General features: G+C 34.6%; 1 protein-coding gene across 1 annotated transcript in view; it reads left to right on the top strand.

Moving 5' to 3' along the window:
• MALRD1 (MAM and LDL receptor class A domain containing 1) overlaps positions 1 to 16,308 on the top strand; it is a 609,315-nt gene that overhangs the window by 27,530 nt on the left and 565,477 nt on the right. The window contains exon 2 of the mRNA XM_064368444.1: positions 3,936 to 4,076. Coding sequence (XP_064224514.1) covers positions 3,936 to 4,076 — 141 coding nt within the window. The remainder of the gene's footprint in view (positions 1 to 3,935; positions 4,077 to 16,308) is intronic.

The raw sequence follows: 16,308 nt of genomic DNA, 5'->3' as shown, positions 1-16,308 counted from the left end.
TTCTTGGTATTTAAAAAATGTTTGACCACCTGTGTGAGAATGTGTGTACCTTTCCTACACATAATTGCTGAAATGCGATAAAATAATTTAGAATATTTTATAATCATAGATCATTGTAAAAATTGTGGAGAACTAAAACAAACTTGAAAATAGATGCATATTTATGGCAATACGTGTGTAGCTAATTGAATCTCATATACACACAAACACATATACAAATGACTATATAATTTAGTTCCTTTTCTTTGTTCAACTAGACTCCCTGGATAACTAGGAGTCTATAAGATAATAATTTGGATATTCCAGCTGTCCTAAATATTTCAAAGGCCTTATAGAAACTGTATATTTAATCATAGTATCACTCATAGACTGATAGAATTTCTTTGCTTTTGAAGAGAATGACATCAACTCTATCTGGAAATACTTGTTTCCTTAGGCTAACTAGGAGTTCTGATAGAGCTTCAATTCTAGGTCAGCAATAAAAATGGGACAGTGGATTAATAATTATGCCTTAGAAGAAAGCTTTAAGAGCTATGGTTCTGTAGTAAAAAAGACCTATGTTCCATTCTCAACACTAGCACTCACTAACTCTTCTATTTTGAGCAAGTTACTTAATATCTGCAAGGCACAATCTTAAGTTTTCTCATCTTTAAAATGGAAGAACAGGCTTGCTTCATGAGGTCGTTATAAGAAATAAGTTACTTCAAATAACATACAACAATTACCTTACCTCAGTACATTGTAGCAATGAGGATTCTTGTTATTGTTATACAATTCATCTGGTTAGCAAAATCTTTTAAAATATGGTATCTAGGAATAAAATTAATAAAAATAGGCCATGGTGATGAAGCAGGCTTCATGGCATGTGATTGGCTGAATCCACAGATGGTGAATCCACAGACATGCAAGCTTCAGTACCAATGGCCTGTTTGATTGATTTTACTTCTTAGATCCCTTACTTTGGAAGATTTTGCCAACCAGCGGTATTCTGTAATAATAATAAGATTTCTCATTGCTGCAATTTATTGAGGTAATTGTTTTGTGATAGCATGAAATGAAAATTACATTCTTTTGACTAGGTTGCTAAGTACTGGCAACTTAACTATTAAGCAGCATGTTTGCTTCAGCTACAGCTTGTGCAACTAGTCAGGAAATGAAGAAACTTGTCAGAGTGATGCAGGCGTGCAGGTGAGCCCTGAAATTAGGGCTTAGCCTGGGAGGTTTCTTGAATTCTCCTAGGAAAGAATTTGCTAAAAGAAGTTTCATAGTCATGGTTGCAACGCTTTGGATATATAGTCAATTGTTTAACAATGATTAAAATCATGGTCAAGGCCTTCTTCTGTGCCTTGACCATGATTTCAAGTTCAGTGCAATTCAAAGCTACTTTCTACTGCAATAGAGTTTTGTTTAAGTAATTTAAAAAAAGACTGTTGAAATCCCAAAGCCACAGTGGTGATGGACCAGAGAGTATAAAATCTCCACTGTTTTTTAAAGTTTGTTCTTTCTACTCTCTCCAAGTTCACTGTCATAATCTTATAACTGAACAGTTCTAAGATTTGTTAGGCAACTCTGAGTCAAGCTGAAAAGAGAATTAGAGTTAAAGAAATTAGGGGAATATCTTTTGCTTTGTTTTTTGCCAGTATGGAATATGTTATTCTGCATTAAAGGGTAAAAAAAGGGGGAAAGGAGAACAAAGCATTATATAACGTATTTTGACTACAACAAAAGTATTAAACATGAATTGTGGAAATTAAAAAAAATTCAGGCTGGGTGCAGTGGCTTATGCCTGTAGTCCCAGCACTTTGGGAGGCTGAGGCAGGTGGATGACTTGAGGTCAGGAGTTCAAGACCAGCCTGGCCAACATGGCAAAACTCTCTCTACTAGAAAAAATATATATATATGCTGCGCATGGCAGCATGCACCTGTAATTCTAGCTACTCTTGAGGCTGAGACAGGAGAATCACTTGAACCCGGGCAATGGAGGTTGCAGCCAGCTGAGATCACACCACTGCGCTCAAGCCTGAGTGGTGACAGAATGAGACTGTATCTCAAAAAAATAAAAAATGAAAATAAATTCAAAGGTGAGCTGGTGGTGTTAAACATGAGTCTTTTATTTTATTGAATTGTAGCTGCTTCATGCGGAGCAGGGCTGACTCATAGGTAGTGCACCTGGAGCCATGCTTTTGGGGTGTTGGCAACTGTAGTTATACCCATTGTTACTTACATGCAAAGTAAGGAGCAGGTTAATGCAAATTGAGGGGCAGCCCATTTAGAAATCTCTAGAAAGGGAGTGGTAACTTTTGCGTCATTGCCATGGTATTTGCAAACTGTCATGGCACTGGTGGGAGTGTCTTACGCTAATAAGCAATGAGAGCATCTAGGGATTGCCTTTGTAGCCATCTGTTGGTTTCTGCCAGCTTCTTCACTGCATCCTGACTGGACCAGTTCCTATTTTGGTCAGCAGGGTTGTGACCAAAAGACAAGTCCTACCATTCTCCTACCTCAAAAGGACCATCTTTACAGTTGCTGAGGACTACAACCTGGGGAGGGACCATTTGTGGTTGAGATAATCTATTTTTAAAATGTGACATTCATAGACATTGGATAATAGAATAAAGCCCTACATGGGTAGATATTGTGAACAACCATGTGCTCGAATTCTTCTGTTTCTCCCTAGCCTCTTGGATCACCCAGAGAAAGAGTCAGAAATGTCTTTGTTGTGATTGAAAACACTGAACTTTCCACAAACACTGAGATTCAACCATGGGGTGCTGTACTTAATTTCAGGAGTATGTCTCAGCCACTGATGGTTGAGTTTCCATCAGAGGAGCCTCTGTGATTTGATCTGCCCAAACCTGACATTCTGATATGCCTTCATGGCATAAAGATTCAAGTTGAGTTTTAAGATGTAACCTTAATAATAATTCCTTATATGTTATGGTACCTAAGGATTGTAAAGTAGAATGGTTCCTTGCTATCCATGGATAGCAAGTCTGTGATATAAAATAATGTATTTGCGTATAACCTATGCATATTTTCCTGTATACTCAAAATCACCTCTAGACAATTTATAATACCTCAGACAATACAAATATTAAACTATGTAAATAGTTGGTATACTGTATTAAGAAATAGCAAGAAAAAATCTGTATGTGTTTAGTACAGATGCAGTTATTTTTCCCAAATATTTTTGACCTGCCATTCATTGAATCCACAGATAAGGAACCCGTAGACATGGAGGGCCAACTGATTTTTTTTTCTTTTTGAGACAGAGTGTTGCTCTGTTGCCCAGGCTGGTGTGGAATGGCGCAATCTCTGCTCACTCCTGCCTCAGACTCCTAAGTAGCTGGGATTACAGGCGTGCATCAGTATGCCCAGCTAATTTTTGTATTTTTAGTAGAGACAGGGTTTCATCATGTTGGTCAGGCTGATCTCGAATTCCTGACCTTGTGATCCGTCTACCTTGGCCTCCCAAAGTGCTGGGAATACTGACATGAGCCACTGTACCCGGCCCCAACTGTATTTTTATATGTATTGTGTCATAGATCTTCATAGCAATTGCTTGAGAGACACAGAACAGGATGTTATTGCTCTGATTTTGCAAGTAAAGAAAAGGCTTGCTATGGTTGAGTAGTTAAGCTAAGACACTCAGTTAGTGAGAGTCAAAATCAGATTAGGTTCTCAGTCTTCTGACCCTGTGTCATGTGGCATTCTTTCTATTTGAACACACTGTTTTTTGTTGTGGTAACTTATTAGAATATTGGATGCATAAAAAGCTTTGCATTAGTAAAGTAGACTTAGATTTGTAAGGAATAATTTGTTTGTTAACTTATGTTTGTCATTTTTTGCTAAACTTTATTTTTCTACTATTGTCTTATTTTTTTAAAAAGCCAAGCACAGTTGTGAAAACCACTCTCTCTTCTCTCTCTTCTTAGGCTCAAATTATGAAAGATGTGATTTTGAGGATGGGCTCTGTAGTATGGATCAAAATCAGAGTCTGCAACCTAGCTGGACAAAGAGAAATGGGATGACTGGTCTGTCACCTCCATTTTATGATCACAATGGTGATAAGTCTGGTAAATGCTTTAAATTTATTTTCTCCCCTCTCTCCCTTCCTACTTTCCTTCCCTCCTTCCTTCTTCATTCCTTCCTGTCTCCCTTTCTTCCTTTCCCCCCGAAATGTTTAATTAGGGAAGTGGAATCTTCTCTGATATATACATATTAGTAGTTAAAATGTCTAATTTTATGCATTCTTTAACCAGTTTCAACATATTTATGATTTTAAAATATCACATTGGGTTCTCATAATTGGGTTCCTGGGATTAAATAGGTCTATTTAGATAATTAGGATTTTCCAGTTTTTCTTACTCTTTATGGAAATTATAAAATGTAAATGGGACAATATACCTCGATTAATTAGACAGTCAAATTTATTTTATCTTGACTGGACTAGTTTCAGCTCTGTCTAGTACCACTTGTTTAAATCAAGTTGACTAGAAAGCTCTACTGAAATGCTCTCTAGACTTTGAGGTAACTCTGGAGCCAGAAATTTCTTTGTTTATTAACTAATGAACTCCATTTATTCAACATTGGGTACCGGGTGTTGAAGATGCATTAGGGAGCAAAAATGGACTCCATGCCTGCCTTTGTCTGATGGGTTTACACATGCTAGGAAAAGAAGTAACACATTTCCTGGCATAACTAGAAGCTAGTTATTTTTATAAGTGATACTTCTCTTAAATAAATTCAGTTAAGTGTTAAAGTATGGTTATTGTCTGGAGGTAATTTGAAATAAGCAAATGTTCAGGCATTGAATGTTAGTTTGGCAATGATTTCATAAATATTACACATGTGGATTAGACTCCCTGGTCTGTCCCTCCCTAGCTGTAAAATCTTAAGAAAATAGTTTTTGAGTCTTAGTTTTTACAACTTGAAGAAGAGGAAATAATGATGCTAAATTTTTAGGATGGTTATTCTAAGAACTACATGAGAAATTGTTGATAGAGCTTATTATAGAAAACCTGGCACTCAAAGTAGATGTTCAGTCCATTTCTGAATAATTTTGGTGTTGCTAATGTTACTTCTATATTGGTTAGACAGAGTTTCTTATTTTGTTTGGCTTTGATGTCAAAAAATACTTTTGTTTAGAATTCTTAACAATATTTAGGAGTCATTTTATTACTGAAAAGGGACCGGCCTCACAAATAATAACAACCACTAACTACAATAAAGGAAACTTTCATTACAGATTTAGTTATATTAGATGGTGATATTGAATCTTGCTCACAACCTAATGGCCATTGCTTATTGCTGATTCCATATGTCTCTCCTTTAGGATCTCTTCTCTGTTCTTTCTTTTACTCAGAAGGTTTTTCACAGTGCAAATGTATTTACTCTAGACTTTTGTCTGTGGCTCTTACTGAATTCTTCTTGCTTGCCTCCTTACTGTGGAATTAAATAAATTCAGAAGACACTGTGCTTCCCAACTTTCTTCTCTCTCTCTAATCTTTTTGACATTGTCCCTCATTTTTTACACATATTTTTGATTGCCTAGTCAAGAGGTAAAATGGGGGCAATTCACATCAAAGCTGAGATGTTGTATAGGCAGACACCATAGAACAGTATCATCTGGGTTGACTTTACATCTCTGGAGTCAGACTAGATGGCTTTGAAGCCTACTCCTGCCAATCAGCTAGTTTTGTCGTCTCAGTTTCCTCATCTGTAAAACAGAGATAATAATAACGCAAGCTGCATAGAAAAAAGAGATAAAATATTACCTGGCATAACTAATTGAAGGCTGGTGACTTTGGTAATAGTCATGCATCTCTTACAAATATAATTAAATGTTAACTTGTAAAAGCATTCTCTAGCAATAATTTTAAGTAAGCAAGTGTTCTGGTTGTAGATATTAGCTGTTGGAAAATATTTATAGAAAAAAGGTCTTTGAATCCTGTCTTTATTCAAAAATTCTTATTTCATAATTATTAGCCAATTTTTTTATTAACTTACTCTTGAAGTAATTTGCCAGTGCTCCAAAATTATATTTTTCATTATTTTTCATCATGTAATCGGTGCCTTGAGTGGCAAGTCTTAGAATCAGTTGGAACATTAAAAACATCACTGTTGTCAATATTTGAAATCTAGTAAAGCTCCGGGAAGGAATGATTAAAATGTACTGATTTTTTAAAAGAATGTAACATTGCATTTAGATAAAGCAGTATCACTACAACAAAATCAAATACATCTTCATAAGGACAGAAAAACTACTTTTAAAGATGGGAATATGAATATGAAAGTTTTAAATAATTCTGAAGTTCCGTTGATATTGAAGGTAATAAAGGGATTTTTAAATGTATAATTCACTTTAAATCTATCAAAGATTAAAAAATAATTTATTTGAAAAGTTAATATTTCCCATTATGCCACAGATTATTATTTTCTAATTTGGGCATTTAAAATCAGTTTTAAATGGGGATATTAGAGCTTTTGTTATTCCGATCAATTGTTAGATCTCAAATTCAAATATTATGAAACATGTACACTATTAAACAGCATCTTATATTTTTATTTTCTTCTATAGTGTTCACATATATTGTGTTTATAATCTCTACATATTATAAACCCTATAAATCAATATTATAATATTTGCTTTAGAGAGCATTAAAAATAAATTAAGAAGAAAATATCATTTTTTCATATTTATTGTTTTCAGTACTCTTTATTTCTTCTGTCTGACTTTGTCTGTGGTATCATTTCTCTTCCACTTGAAGAAATCCCTTTAGTATTTCTTGTAGTACAGTTTTGCTGGTGATAAATTATGTTCATTTTTTCTCCTGAAAATGTTTTTATTTTGTTTTCATTCTTGAAATGTATTCCTACTGGATATATAATTTTTCATGGTCTTTTTTTTTCTTTTAGTGCTTTAAAGACATTGTTTTGCTGTCTTCACCTAGTTTCTAATGTGACATCCACAATTTCATTTTTTTCTGTCTATAATATATCTTTGTTGTTTTGATGCTTTCAAAATCTGGTGTTTATTGTTGGATTTCGGCATGAACATTTTAAATTTTGTGATACTCATGTTAACTAAGCTTCCTGAATCTGAAATGTACGCTGTCTGCTAATTTTAAAAAGTATTTTGCTCTTATTTATTCAGATCTTTCTTCTGTCCCACTCTCTCTTTCATTTCCCTTTTGTATTTCAATAATCAATGTGTTAGACTGTAAGTCTAACATGCTGTTAGATGAGGTCTCACCATATATTTTGATCTTGTTTTCTGTCTGTTTATCAGAGTGCATAATTTCAATTGATCTATCTTCAAGTTCTGTGATTTTTTTTTTTTGTTATCTTCATTCTACTGATAAGCCTATCTAGTGATTAAAAAAGAAATCAACCACAGATGTCCTTGAATTATCCTAGGGTTATGTCCCAACAAATTCATCATAAATTGGAAATGCATTTAATACACATAAGCTACTGAGCATCATAGCTTAGCCTAGCCTACCTTAAACTTGCTGAGAACATATACATTGGGTAAAATCATATAATGCAAAGCCTATTTCATAGTAAGTATTGAATACCTCATGTCATTTATTGCATATTGTACTGAAAGTCAAAAACAGACTGGTTGTGTTCCTCTAAATATATATTGCTTTTGCACCATCATAAAGCAAAAAAAAAATCCTAAGTGGAACCATTTTAAGTCAGGGATTGTCTTCACTGCATTTTTCAATTCTATAATTCTTAATTGACTCTTATTTTTTAGAAAACTTCTCTGCTAAAATTCGTTATCTTTTCAGTCATTATAAGAATATTTTCCCTTACTTCATTGTGCGTAATTATAATGGGAGTTTTAAAATCCTTATGTGCATCATCTCCGATTTACCTGCTGCTGATTCCATTTTCCTGTGTATGATTATGTTGTCCCAGTTCTTTGTCATATAATTTTGAGTTTTATCTTGGTTGTGTGAATGGCAGCTCTGGAATGCATTATGTATTCTTTTCAGAGCATAGTGATAATTTGTTTAAGAAGATGATTAAGTAGCATAGACTCAAACGACAAACTTTTTTTTTTTCTTTTTTCGAGATGGAAATCTTGCTCTGTCACCCAAGCTGGAGTAAAGTGACATGATCTCAGCTCACTACAGCCTCTGCCTCCTGGGTTCAAGTGACTTTCCTGCCTCAGTCTCCTGAGTAGCTTGGATTTAGAGGCCTGTGCTACCACTCCTGGCTAATTTTTGTATTTTTAGTAGAGATGGACTCTCCATGTTGGCAGGCTAGTCTCAAACTCCCGAGCTCAGGTGATCAGCCTGCCTCAGCATCCGAAGGTGCTGAGATTACAGGTGTAAGCTGCTGTGCCCAGCCTCAAATGACAAACTCTTGCTTGCTGTGGGCAGCAGTCCGAATATCAATACAATTCCTCTAGGCTTAGCTGGTAGAAGTGCTCCCTACACATGCAGGTTTCCACTTTGGCAAGAGACTTGGACAGAAATTATACATAGAACATGGGGCACTCATTTTTGTTTTTGTTTGTTGGTTTGTTGTTTTGTTGTTTTGTTTTGATTTTTTTCTGGGTCTCTACTTTATAGAATTTATTTCCTTTCTTTCTGTCAGACCTGGTTATTCCAGGCTTCCCTTCCCGGTTCCTCAGGCCAAGGAGAGAGAAGCCCTTCTATCAGAGTTTTAGCCTTGCACTCCACCTGCAGCTGCAGCTGGACCCTATGCCAAAGCTTGACAGAATTAAATTTGATGTGATCCCATCACCTAAGTTTCCTATCCCTTAAAAATATGCCTCCTCGCTTTATCTCAGAGTCATCTTGTGGTCCCAGCTTAGAGATTTTTCTTATTTTTCTAATGCAATCATTATGTTCATCACTGAGTTTCCCAGCTGAGTGAACACCAGCATCTCCTAAGCTGCTCTGTGTTGCCCTTTCTGAAGGGAAACTGAACCATAATTCATTCCTAAGTAATAGGCAGGCTATGCTACATACAGGGTGAATTTGGTTCTTTTATTAAGAAGGAACTGTAAAAGGCCAAACATGGAGACAAAAATCCCACATTATCACTCTCTAGATTGCATTCCTGCAGCCCTTATAGTCTGAATATCTATTTATTTTTAAATCAGTGAAAATTTAATGTGCAGTTATTCCTTTTTATGTTTACTTTGAAAACTCTTTACTGAATATCTGCATTGCTCCACATGCTCTTCCAGGACCTGAAGATATAAAAGTGAACAAGAATTCAGCTTTTGTCCCTGGTGAACAGAGGCATAAACCGTAAACATGTACTTGTGATAATATATTAAAAGTTAAAAATAAGCAACCAGCAGCCATTTGCTTATCTGCATGTCCACATTTAAAAGCTCACGATGTGACAAAGATAAGGTGTGTGTGCTTTACAGATGAGGTTTGGGAGCATCTATATTGTTTGTTATCTGAGGAATTTCCATTAAACAACTCATCTATTCCAGGCGTCTGCACACTTTTCATTGAAAGGGCTGATAGTAAATATTTTTGGCTTTTTGGGCCATATGGTTGGTCCATGTCCCCAAAACTCATCTCTGCCATCTACACTATAAAAACAGTCATACATGATACATAAAGATTAAGCATGGCTCTGTTATGTTAACCTTTTATTTATAAACATGGTAATGTGTAATTAATATCATTTTTAGATGTTTAAAACTTTATTTTTTTGAATGTTTTCATTATTTAGACATATAAAAACCTCTTAATTCACAGGATATGCAAAATGAGGTGGCAGGTAGATTTGCCTGGGGGTTATAGTTTGCTGCCCCCATGTCTGTTCACAATAAACATTAATTGAGCATTTTTATGTCTGACACTATTCAATATTGCACATAAATGAATACAGAATATGATTCTTCCTCTAAGAACACAGATAAATTATAATCTTAATTTTAGTGGCGATGTTCACATTTATAACAAACATAAGTGAAGCAGACTTTGATTCTGTATCAGAATCAGTGTATCTGAACTTTCAATTGAGGAAATTTTGTTAGTCCTCTTTCTTTAAAATACTTTTAGTACTTATTTGTACTGAGAGTACAAACAAGATATGTTAACAAAATGGAATTACAGTGTCTTTTTTCACTTATCCCATTTTTTTTTTTAGACTGAGTCTTACTCTGTCACCGTGCAGTGGCACATTTTCGTCTCACTACAGTTTTTTTTGTACTCTGCCTCCCTGATTCAAGCAATTTTCCTGCTTCAGCCTTCTGAGTAGCTGGTATTACAGGCATGCACCACCATGACCAGCTAATTCTTGTATTTTTATTAGAGTCGGGGTTTCAGCATGTTGGCCAGACTGACCTCCCAAAGTTCTGACCTCAAGTGATCCACCCACCTTGGCCTCCCAAAGTGCTGAGATTATAGGCATGAGCCACCATGCCAGGCCTCTTCCTCATTTTTAATATGATAGTTGTGTTATTTTAAAAGTAAAAATATTAAAATAAAAATTTATTGTATATGTATATTTATGTGGTTAGATTTATATATGCTGATGATTATTGTTAATTTCAATACAAAAACTTTTATTAATTCCAGTGTGTAAGACATCATGATAATGTTGTGAAGATAATAAAGACTACAGGTTTATCATCTCTTGTCCAAAAATCTGAAATCCAAAATGCTCCAAAATTGGAAACTTTTTGAGTGCTCATATGATGCCACGAGTGGAAATTTCCACACTTGACACCTTTGCTTTCTAATGATTTTCTAATTTGTTTTATGCACAAAAGAATTAAAAATCATTGTACAAAATTACCTTCAAGTTATGTGCATAAGGTATATATGAAACATAAATGAATTTTATGTTTAGACTTGTGTCCCATCTTTAAGATGTATGTGCAAATATTCCAAAATCTGAAAAAATCTGAAATACAATACATTTCTGGTCCCAAGCATTTTAGATAAGAGATACTCAACCTGCATTAAGTTACAGGCTACATATCAGCGGTTTGTGATCTCTTTGAGACACATGCTTGGGAATAAAACAATCACTTATTGAGAGAAAGAAAAAGGCACAAAATAGGGGTTTGAATGAATTTCTCTGAGGCTAGAGACAAATTCTGACTCTAGAAAGTGGAAGAGCATTTGAGAAAATGCTTGAAAGATGAGTGGTATTTCAGTGAATGGAGAGATGAGAGAAATGATATTTCAAATGGACAGAACCACATAAGGACCAGGTAGAAATAATTGCAGTGCTCAGGCGATGACATAGAATCTACTATGACTAGAAATGACTGGAAATAAAGAAGATAGGCTGAAAGTGTATGTTACGAATGTCAAGAATTATGTCATCCAAAGGTTACTGATTTTGCTCATCTGAACCATTTCCTTGACTACTTTTTCTTCCTGTACCCAAACTCCTTTACAGTTGACAATCCTATTTCTGCCACTGTCCAATCAGGCAGCAAAAATGAGAGACATTGATGGATGTTATGGCAATGGTTGAGGAACAGTGTAAGGAATTTCAAGGGCATGCATATTTGATACTTAATGATTCCTTCTACCTCAAGCAGTATTTTCCAGAGAGCTTTAGTTTCTTGCAAAGATTCTTTCATTTTTAAGGGGATACCAAGGTCCTTGATATGTGTGTGTTTGTGAGTGTGCATGAATTTGAAATGGGTAAATATATGAGATTTTCATAGTCCCTCAACAATCTTGACATCTTTTGTGTATTGGATAATGTATTTGTTCTGTTTTTCCCGTTATTTCAAATTCAGAGTTATACGTTGGTAATGGAATCATAGTTGACAACTTACTTATTTGAATTAACTGATATCATATCCATGAAATTTTGCTATACAATATTAATAGTCAAGTTATCAAATATCTTAGAGTACTGATGAGAGCTAAAAATGACACATTTTCTAATTTCTCTATTGAAAAATGGAAATATTTTTCTACCCATCATTTGCTTTTTGTTTGGCAACAGATTTGTTTTTACAGCAGATGGCTTGATTACTTGTTAAATTTATAGATGGATATATTCTTCAAATTAATTTATACACAACTGAAAAAAATTTATGCTCTACAGAAATACATAAAAATTCCATAATAGTATATTAAAATAAATATATTACAAATTTCAAAAGATACATCTTTTGAACCATGATCAGGGAATCAGTTGACTGAGTTTCTGTCAAATGAGGGTGATCATGATATTTTACTAATGAAATTGGTTGGAACGTACCTGTAGATGCCATTTCTCTGCATATGAACTCTGGGAACTATCATGACCACTCACTTTCATTTTAAGCATCTTACAAGTGAATTAGGAAGCTTGCAGAGACTCATACTGCTTTAGGCTTTACAGATTTTGATCAATACCTTGGAATATTGCAAATGGAAAAAGAGAATCAAATTATTGTCTGCTTAATTGTGGCAGGCAGATTATAAAAGCTCCCCCCTCCCTCCAGTTTCCTATCCTTTGGTTATTCAATCAAACACTAATCTGGGCACTGCTCTGAAGACATTTTGTAAATGGGTTACTAATCAACTGACCTCAAAATCGTAAGATTATCTTAGACTGTTCAAGTGGGCTAGGTGTAATCACATGAGCCTTTAAAAGCAGAAGTGGAAGGCAGGAGAGCTGAGGCAGAAGGGAAGATTAGAGAGATTTGAAGTTTGAGGACTTGACCTGCATTGCTGGCTTTGGAAATAAAGAAAGGGGATCACAAGAAAGTAATACAGGAGCAAGTAAAAGTGGAGAACAGTCACTAGTTAACAGCCACCAAAGAAGCAGGGATCTCAGTCTTAGGGCTGTGTGGAATTGAATTCTTAAGGCTGCATGGACTTGAATTCTGCCAACCACTTGAATGAGCTTGAAAGCATATTCATCCTTAGGACCTTCAGAAAGGAGCACAGGCAACCCACACTTCCATTTCAGCCTTTAGTGCATGTAAGCAAAGAACCAGCTAAGCCACACCTTGCCTCAACTTCTGACCTATACAAGCTGTGAGATAATACATTTGTGTTGTTTTAAGCCACTAGGTGTGTAGTAATTTGTTATGGAAGCAATAGAAAATGAGTACACTAACTTTCAAAGTTTTTAGGGAAAGAAAGGTTTATATTTTCTTGATTGTCTGTTCTTGCTAATGAACGTTTGCAGTGAGTAAAATCTGTCTTTTACTGGGTAAAGTGGAACAATTCTAAAAGTCATCTGGAGACTGGATTCTACTTAAACACTAATTGATGGTATGATTTAGGGGGAAATTCCCGGGCTTGCTTTTTCTTTTTTACATGGTTCTAGTTCCTCTAGTTTTTCATTTATATGTTTAGTTTTTTTTGTTTGTTTGTTTGTTTTTTTGAGACAGAGTTTCGCTCTTGTTACCCAGGCTGGAGTGCAATGGCGCAATCTCGGCTCACCGCAACCTCCGCCTCCTGGGTTCAGGCAATTCTCCTGCCTCAGCCTCCTGAGTAGCTGGGATTACAGGCACGCGCCACTGTGCCCAGCTAATTTTTTTGTATTTTTAGTAGAGACGGGGTTTCACCATGTTGACCAGGATGGTCTCGATCTCTTAACCTCGTGATCCACCCACCTTGGCCTCCCAAAGTGCTGGGATTACAGGCGTGAGCCACCGCGCCCGGCCCTGTTTAGTTTTTTTTTTATTGTTACCCCTAATTTCTTTGCTATCTTTTAGATCACTCCAAAAATTAAGGATCTGTCTTCCATTAATGCCACCTGCCCCTACTGTCCTAGCCTGTGTAATTTTGATAAAGTCAAATTTAATCTACCTACCTACCTACCTGCTTCCTTCCTACCTACCTACTTACCTATGTACTTACTTCTTTATTTTCTTAATATGATTGCTCTTGTTTTAGGTGTTGTATCTAAGAAACTGTTTTCTAATCCAAGGTCATACATTTACACCTGTAGTTCCCTCTAAGAGTTTATGTCTTATACTTAGGTCTTTCATCCATGTTCAGTTAATTTTTAATATGGTGTGAAGTATCCACTTTTGCATGTACCTGTCTAGTTGTCTGAGCACCATAGACTGAAAAGTCTATACTTTCCCCATTGAATTATCTTAACATCTGGTCAAAATTCGTAGATGTGTTGGTTTATTTCTGAACTCTTAATTCGGTTGCATTGATCTTTCTCCCTATACTTAGGCCAGTATCACACTACCTTCTTTTAGGGAAGAGTAAGTCCTATAATTTTTTTATTTTATTTCAGGATTTTTTTTTTGTCTATTCTGTGTTTCTTCCATTTCCATATGAATTTTAGTATTTTCAAATTTCTGCAAAAATGGTGGTTGGAATTTTGAGAGGAATTGTACTGAATTGGTAGATCAATTTGGTAACTATTGTCATCTTAACAATATTAAGTCTTCTAGTCCATCATGCATCAGGTCTTTCCATTTATTTTGGTGTTCTTTGATTTCTTTCAACATTGTATTTTTAAAAAATTTTTATTTTGCAGATCTTGCTTTTTGTTTGTTAAATTTATTCCTGTCTTCTATTGTTTTTGAGGCAATTTTAAGTGAGTTTTTTTTCTTAATTTTATTTTAGATTGTTCCTTACCAGTGTATAGAAATGAAACTGATTTTTGTTTATTGATTTTATATTCCATAAACTTAACAACTTATTGGCTCTAATAGTTTTTAATTAATTTATTTTTTTGGTGGTTTATCAGGATCTTCTTTATAGAAGATCATGTCATCTGCAAATAGAGATAATTTTACTTTTTGTTTTCATTCTGGATGCTTTTTATTTTATTTCCTTGCCCAGTTGTCTGAGAGAAACTCTGGTGCAATGTTGACTAGAAGTGGTGACAGCAGACAGCCTTGTCTTGTTCCTATTAGGGGAAATATTTTCAATCTTTTACCATTAGGTGTGATATTAGTGGTAAGTTTTTTATATATGCCATTTATCAAGCAGAGCATGATTCTTTCTATTATTAGTATGTTGAGTGTTTCAAGAGTGTTAAGATCTTGTCATACCTTTTCTTGCGTCTTGACATGGTCGTGTGTTTCTTTTTCTTGTTCAATATGGTTTTTGTATTGGTTGATTATTATACGTTGAACCAATTTTGCATTCCTAGGATAAATTCCACATGGCCATGGTGAATACTTTTTTAAATGTGTTGCTTGATGTATATTCATCAGATATGTTGGTCTGTTGTTTGCTTTTCTTGTGAAGTCTTTGTCTGGTTTTGGTGTTAAGGTAATAGTGGCCTCATAGAATGAGTTGGGAAGTAGCTTTCCTTCTGTTTTGTTTTTTTATAAGAGTTTGTGAAGTATTCATGCTGATCATTTAAATGTTTCATAAAATTTACTAGTAAGCCTTTCGTGCTGGAGCATTTCTTTGTGGAAAGATTTTTGATTACTGATTTATTCTCTTTACTAGTTACTGTCTATTTGGATTTTTTATTTCTTCTTGAATTGGCTTTGTAGTTTGTGTCTTTCTAGAAATTTGTCCATCTAAATTGCTATCTAATTTGTTAGCGTAAAATTATTCATAGTATTCTCTTATAATTCTTTTTATTTATGTAAGGTTGGAAGTTCTGACCCTTGTTCACTCTTCATTTTAGTAAACTCAGTTTTTAATTTTATTTTTTCTTGGTTCCTCTAGTGAAAAGTGTGTCAGTTTTAGTGATCTTTCCAAGAACTTCTGTTTCTTAATTTTTTTTTGTTTTTCTATTTTCTATTTCATGTATTTCTTCTCTAACACTTATTATTTTCCTCCTCTGCTTGCTTTGGGTTTAGTTTGCTCTTCGTTTAGCTTCTTATTGTTAACGTTTAGATATTTCCTTGTTTAAATTTAGGCATTTACAGCTATACCTTTCTTACTAAGCACTGAAATAACAGCATCCCATTCATTTTGTTTTGTTGTATTTTCATTTTCATTTATTTAAAGTGTTTTCTAACATCCCTTGTGATTTCCTCTTTAGCCTATTGGTTATTTGGAAGATTGTTATTTAAGTCTATATATTTGTGAATTTTTCTGATTTTATTCTGTTATTGATTTAAATCATTCTATTATTTCTGGAGAACATACTTGTATGATTTGGATCCTCTTAAATATGTTGAGATTTGTTTTATTACCTAAAATATTATCTTTCTTGAAGAATGCCCTGTGTGTACTCTGGAAATCAGATGCTCACAGTCCCCCAAATTCCCACACATTTGCTTCTTTTACTGTTTGTTGTAGTTATAGTTGTTTTGTTTGTTGTTAGTGACTCTGAGAATTTCTTAGATGTCACTGTCTTAGTCAATTTTGGCTGCTAGAACAAAATACCATAAGCTGGGTAGATTATAAACAATAGAAATTTATTTCTTAT

Source organism: Aotus nancymaae, unplaced genomic scaffold (genome assembly GCF_030222135.1).
Source record: "Aotus nancymaae isolate 86718 unplaced genomic scaffold, 86718_ANA_hifiasm-v0.15.2.pri h1tg000077l, whole genome shotgun sequence".
Taxonomy (NCBI): domain Eukaryota; kingdom Metazoa; phylum Chordata; class Mammalia; order Primates; family Aotidae; genus Aotus; species Aotus nancymaae.
The sequence above is the reverse complement of the archived record's forward strand: the minus strand, read 5'-3'. Positions and strand labels throughout refer to the sequence as shown.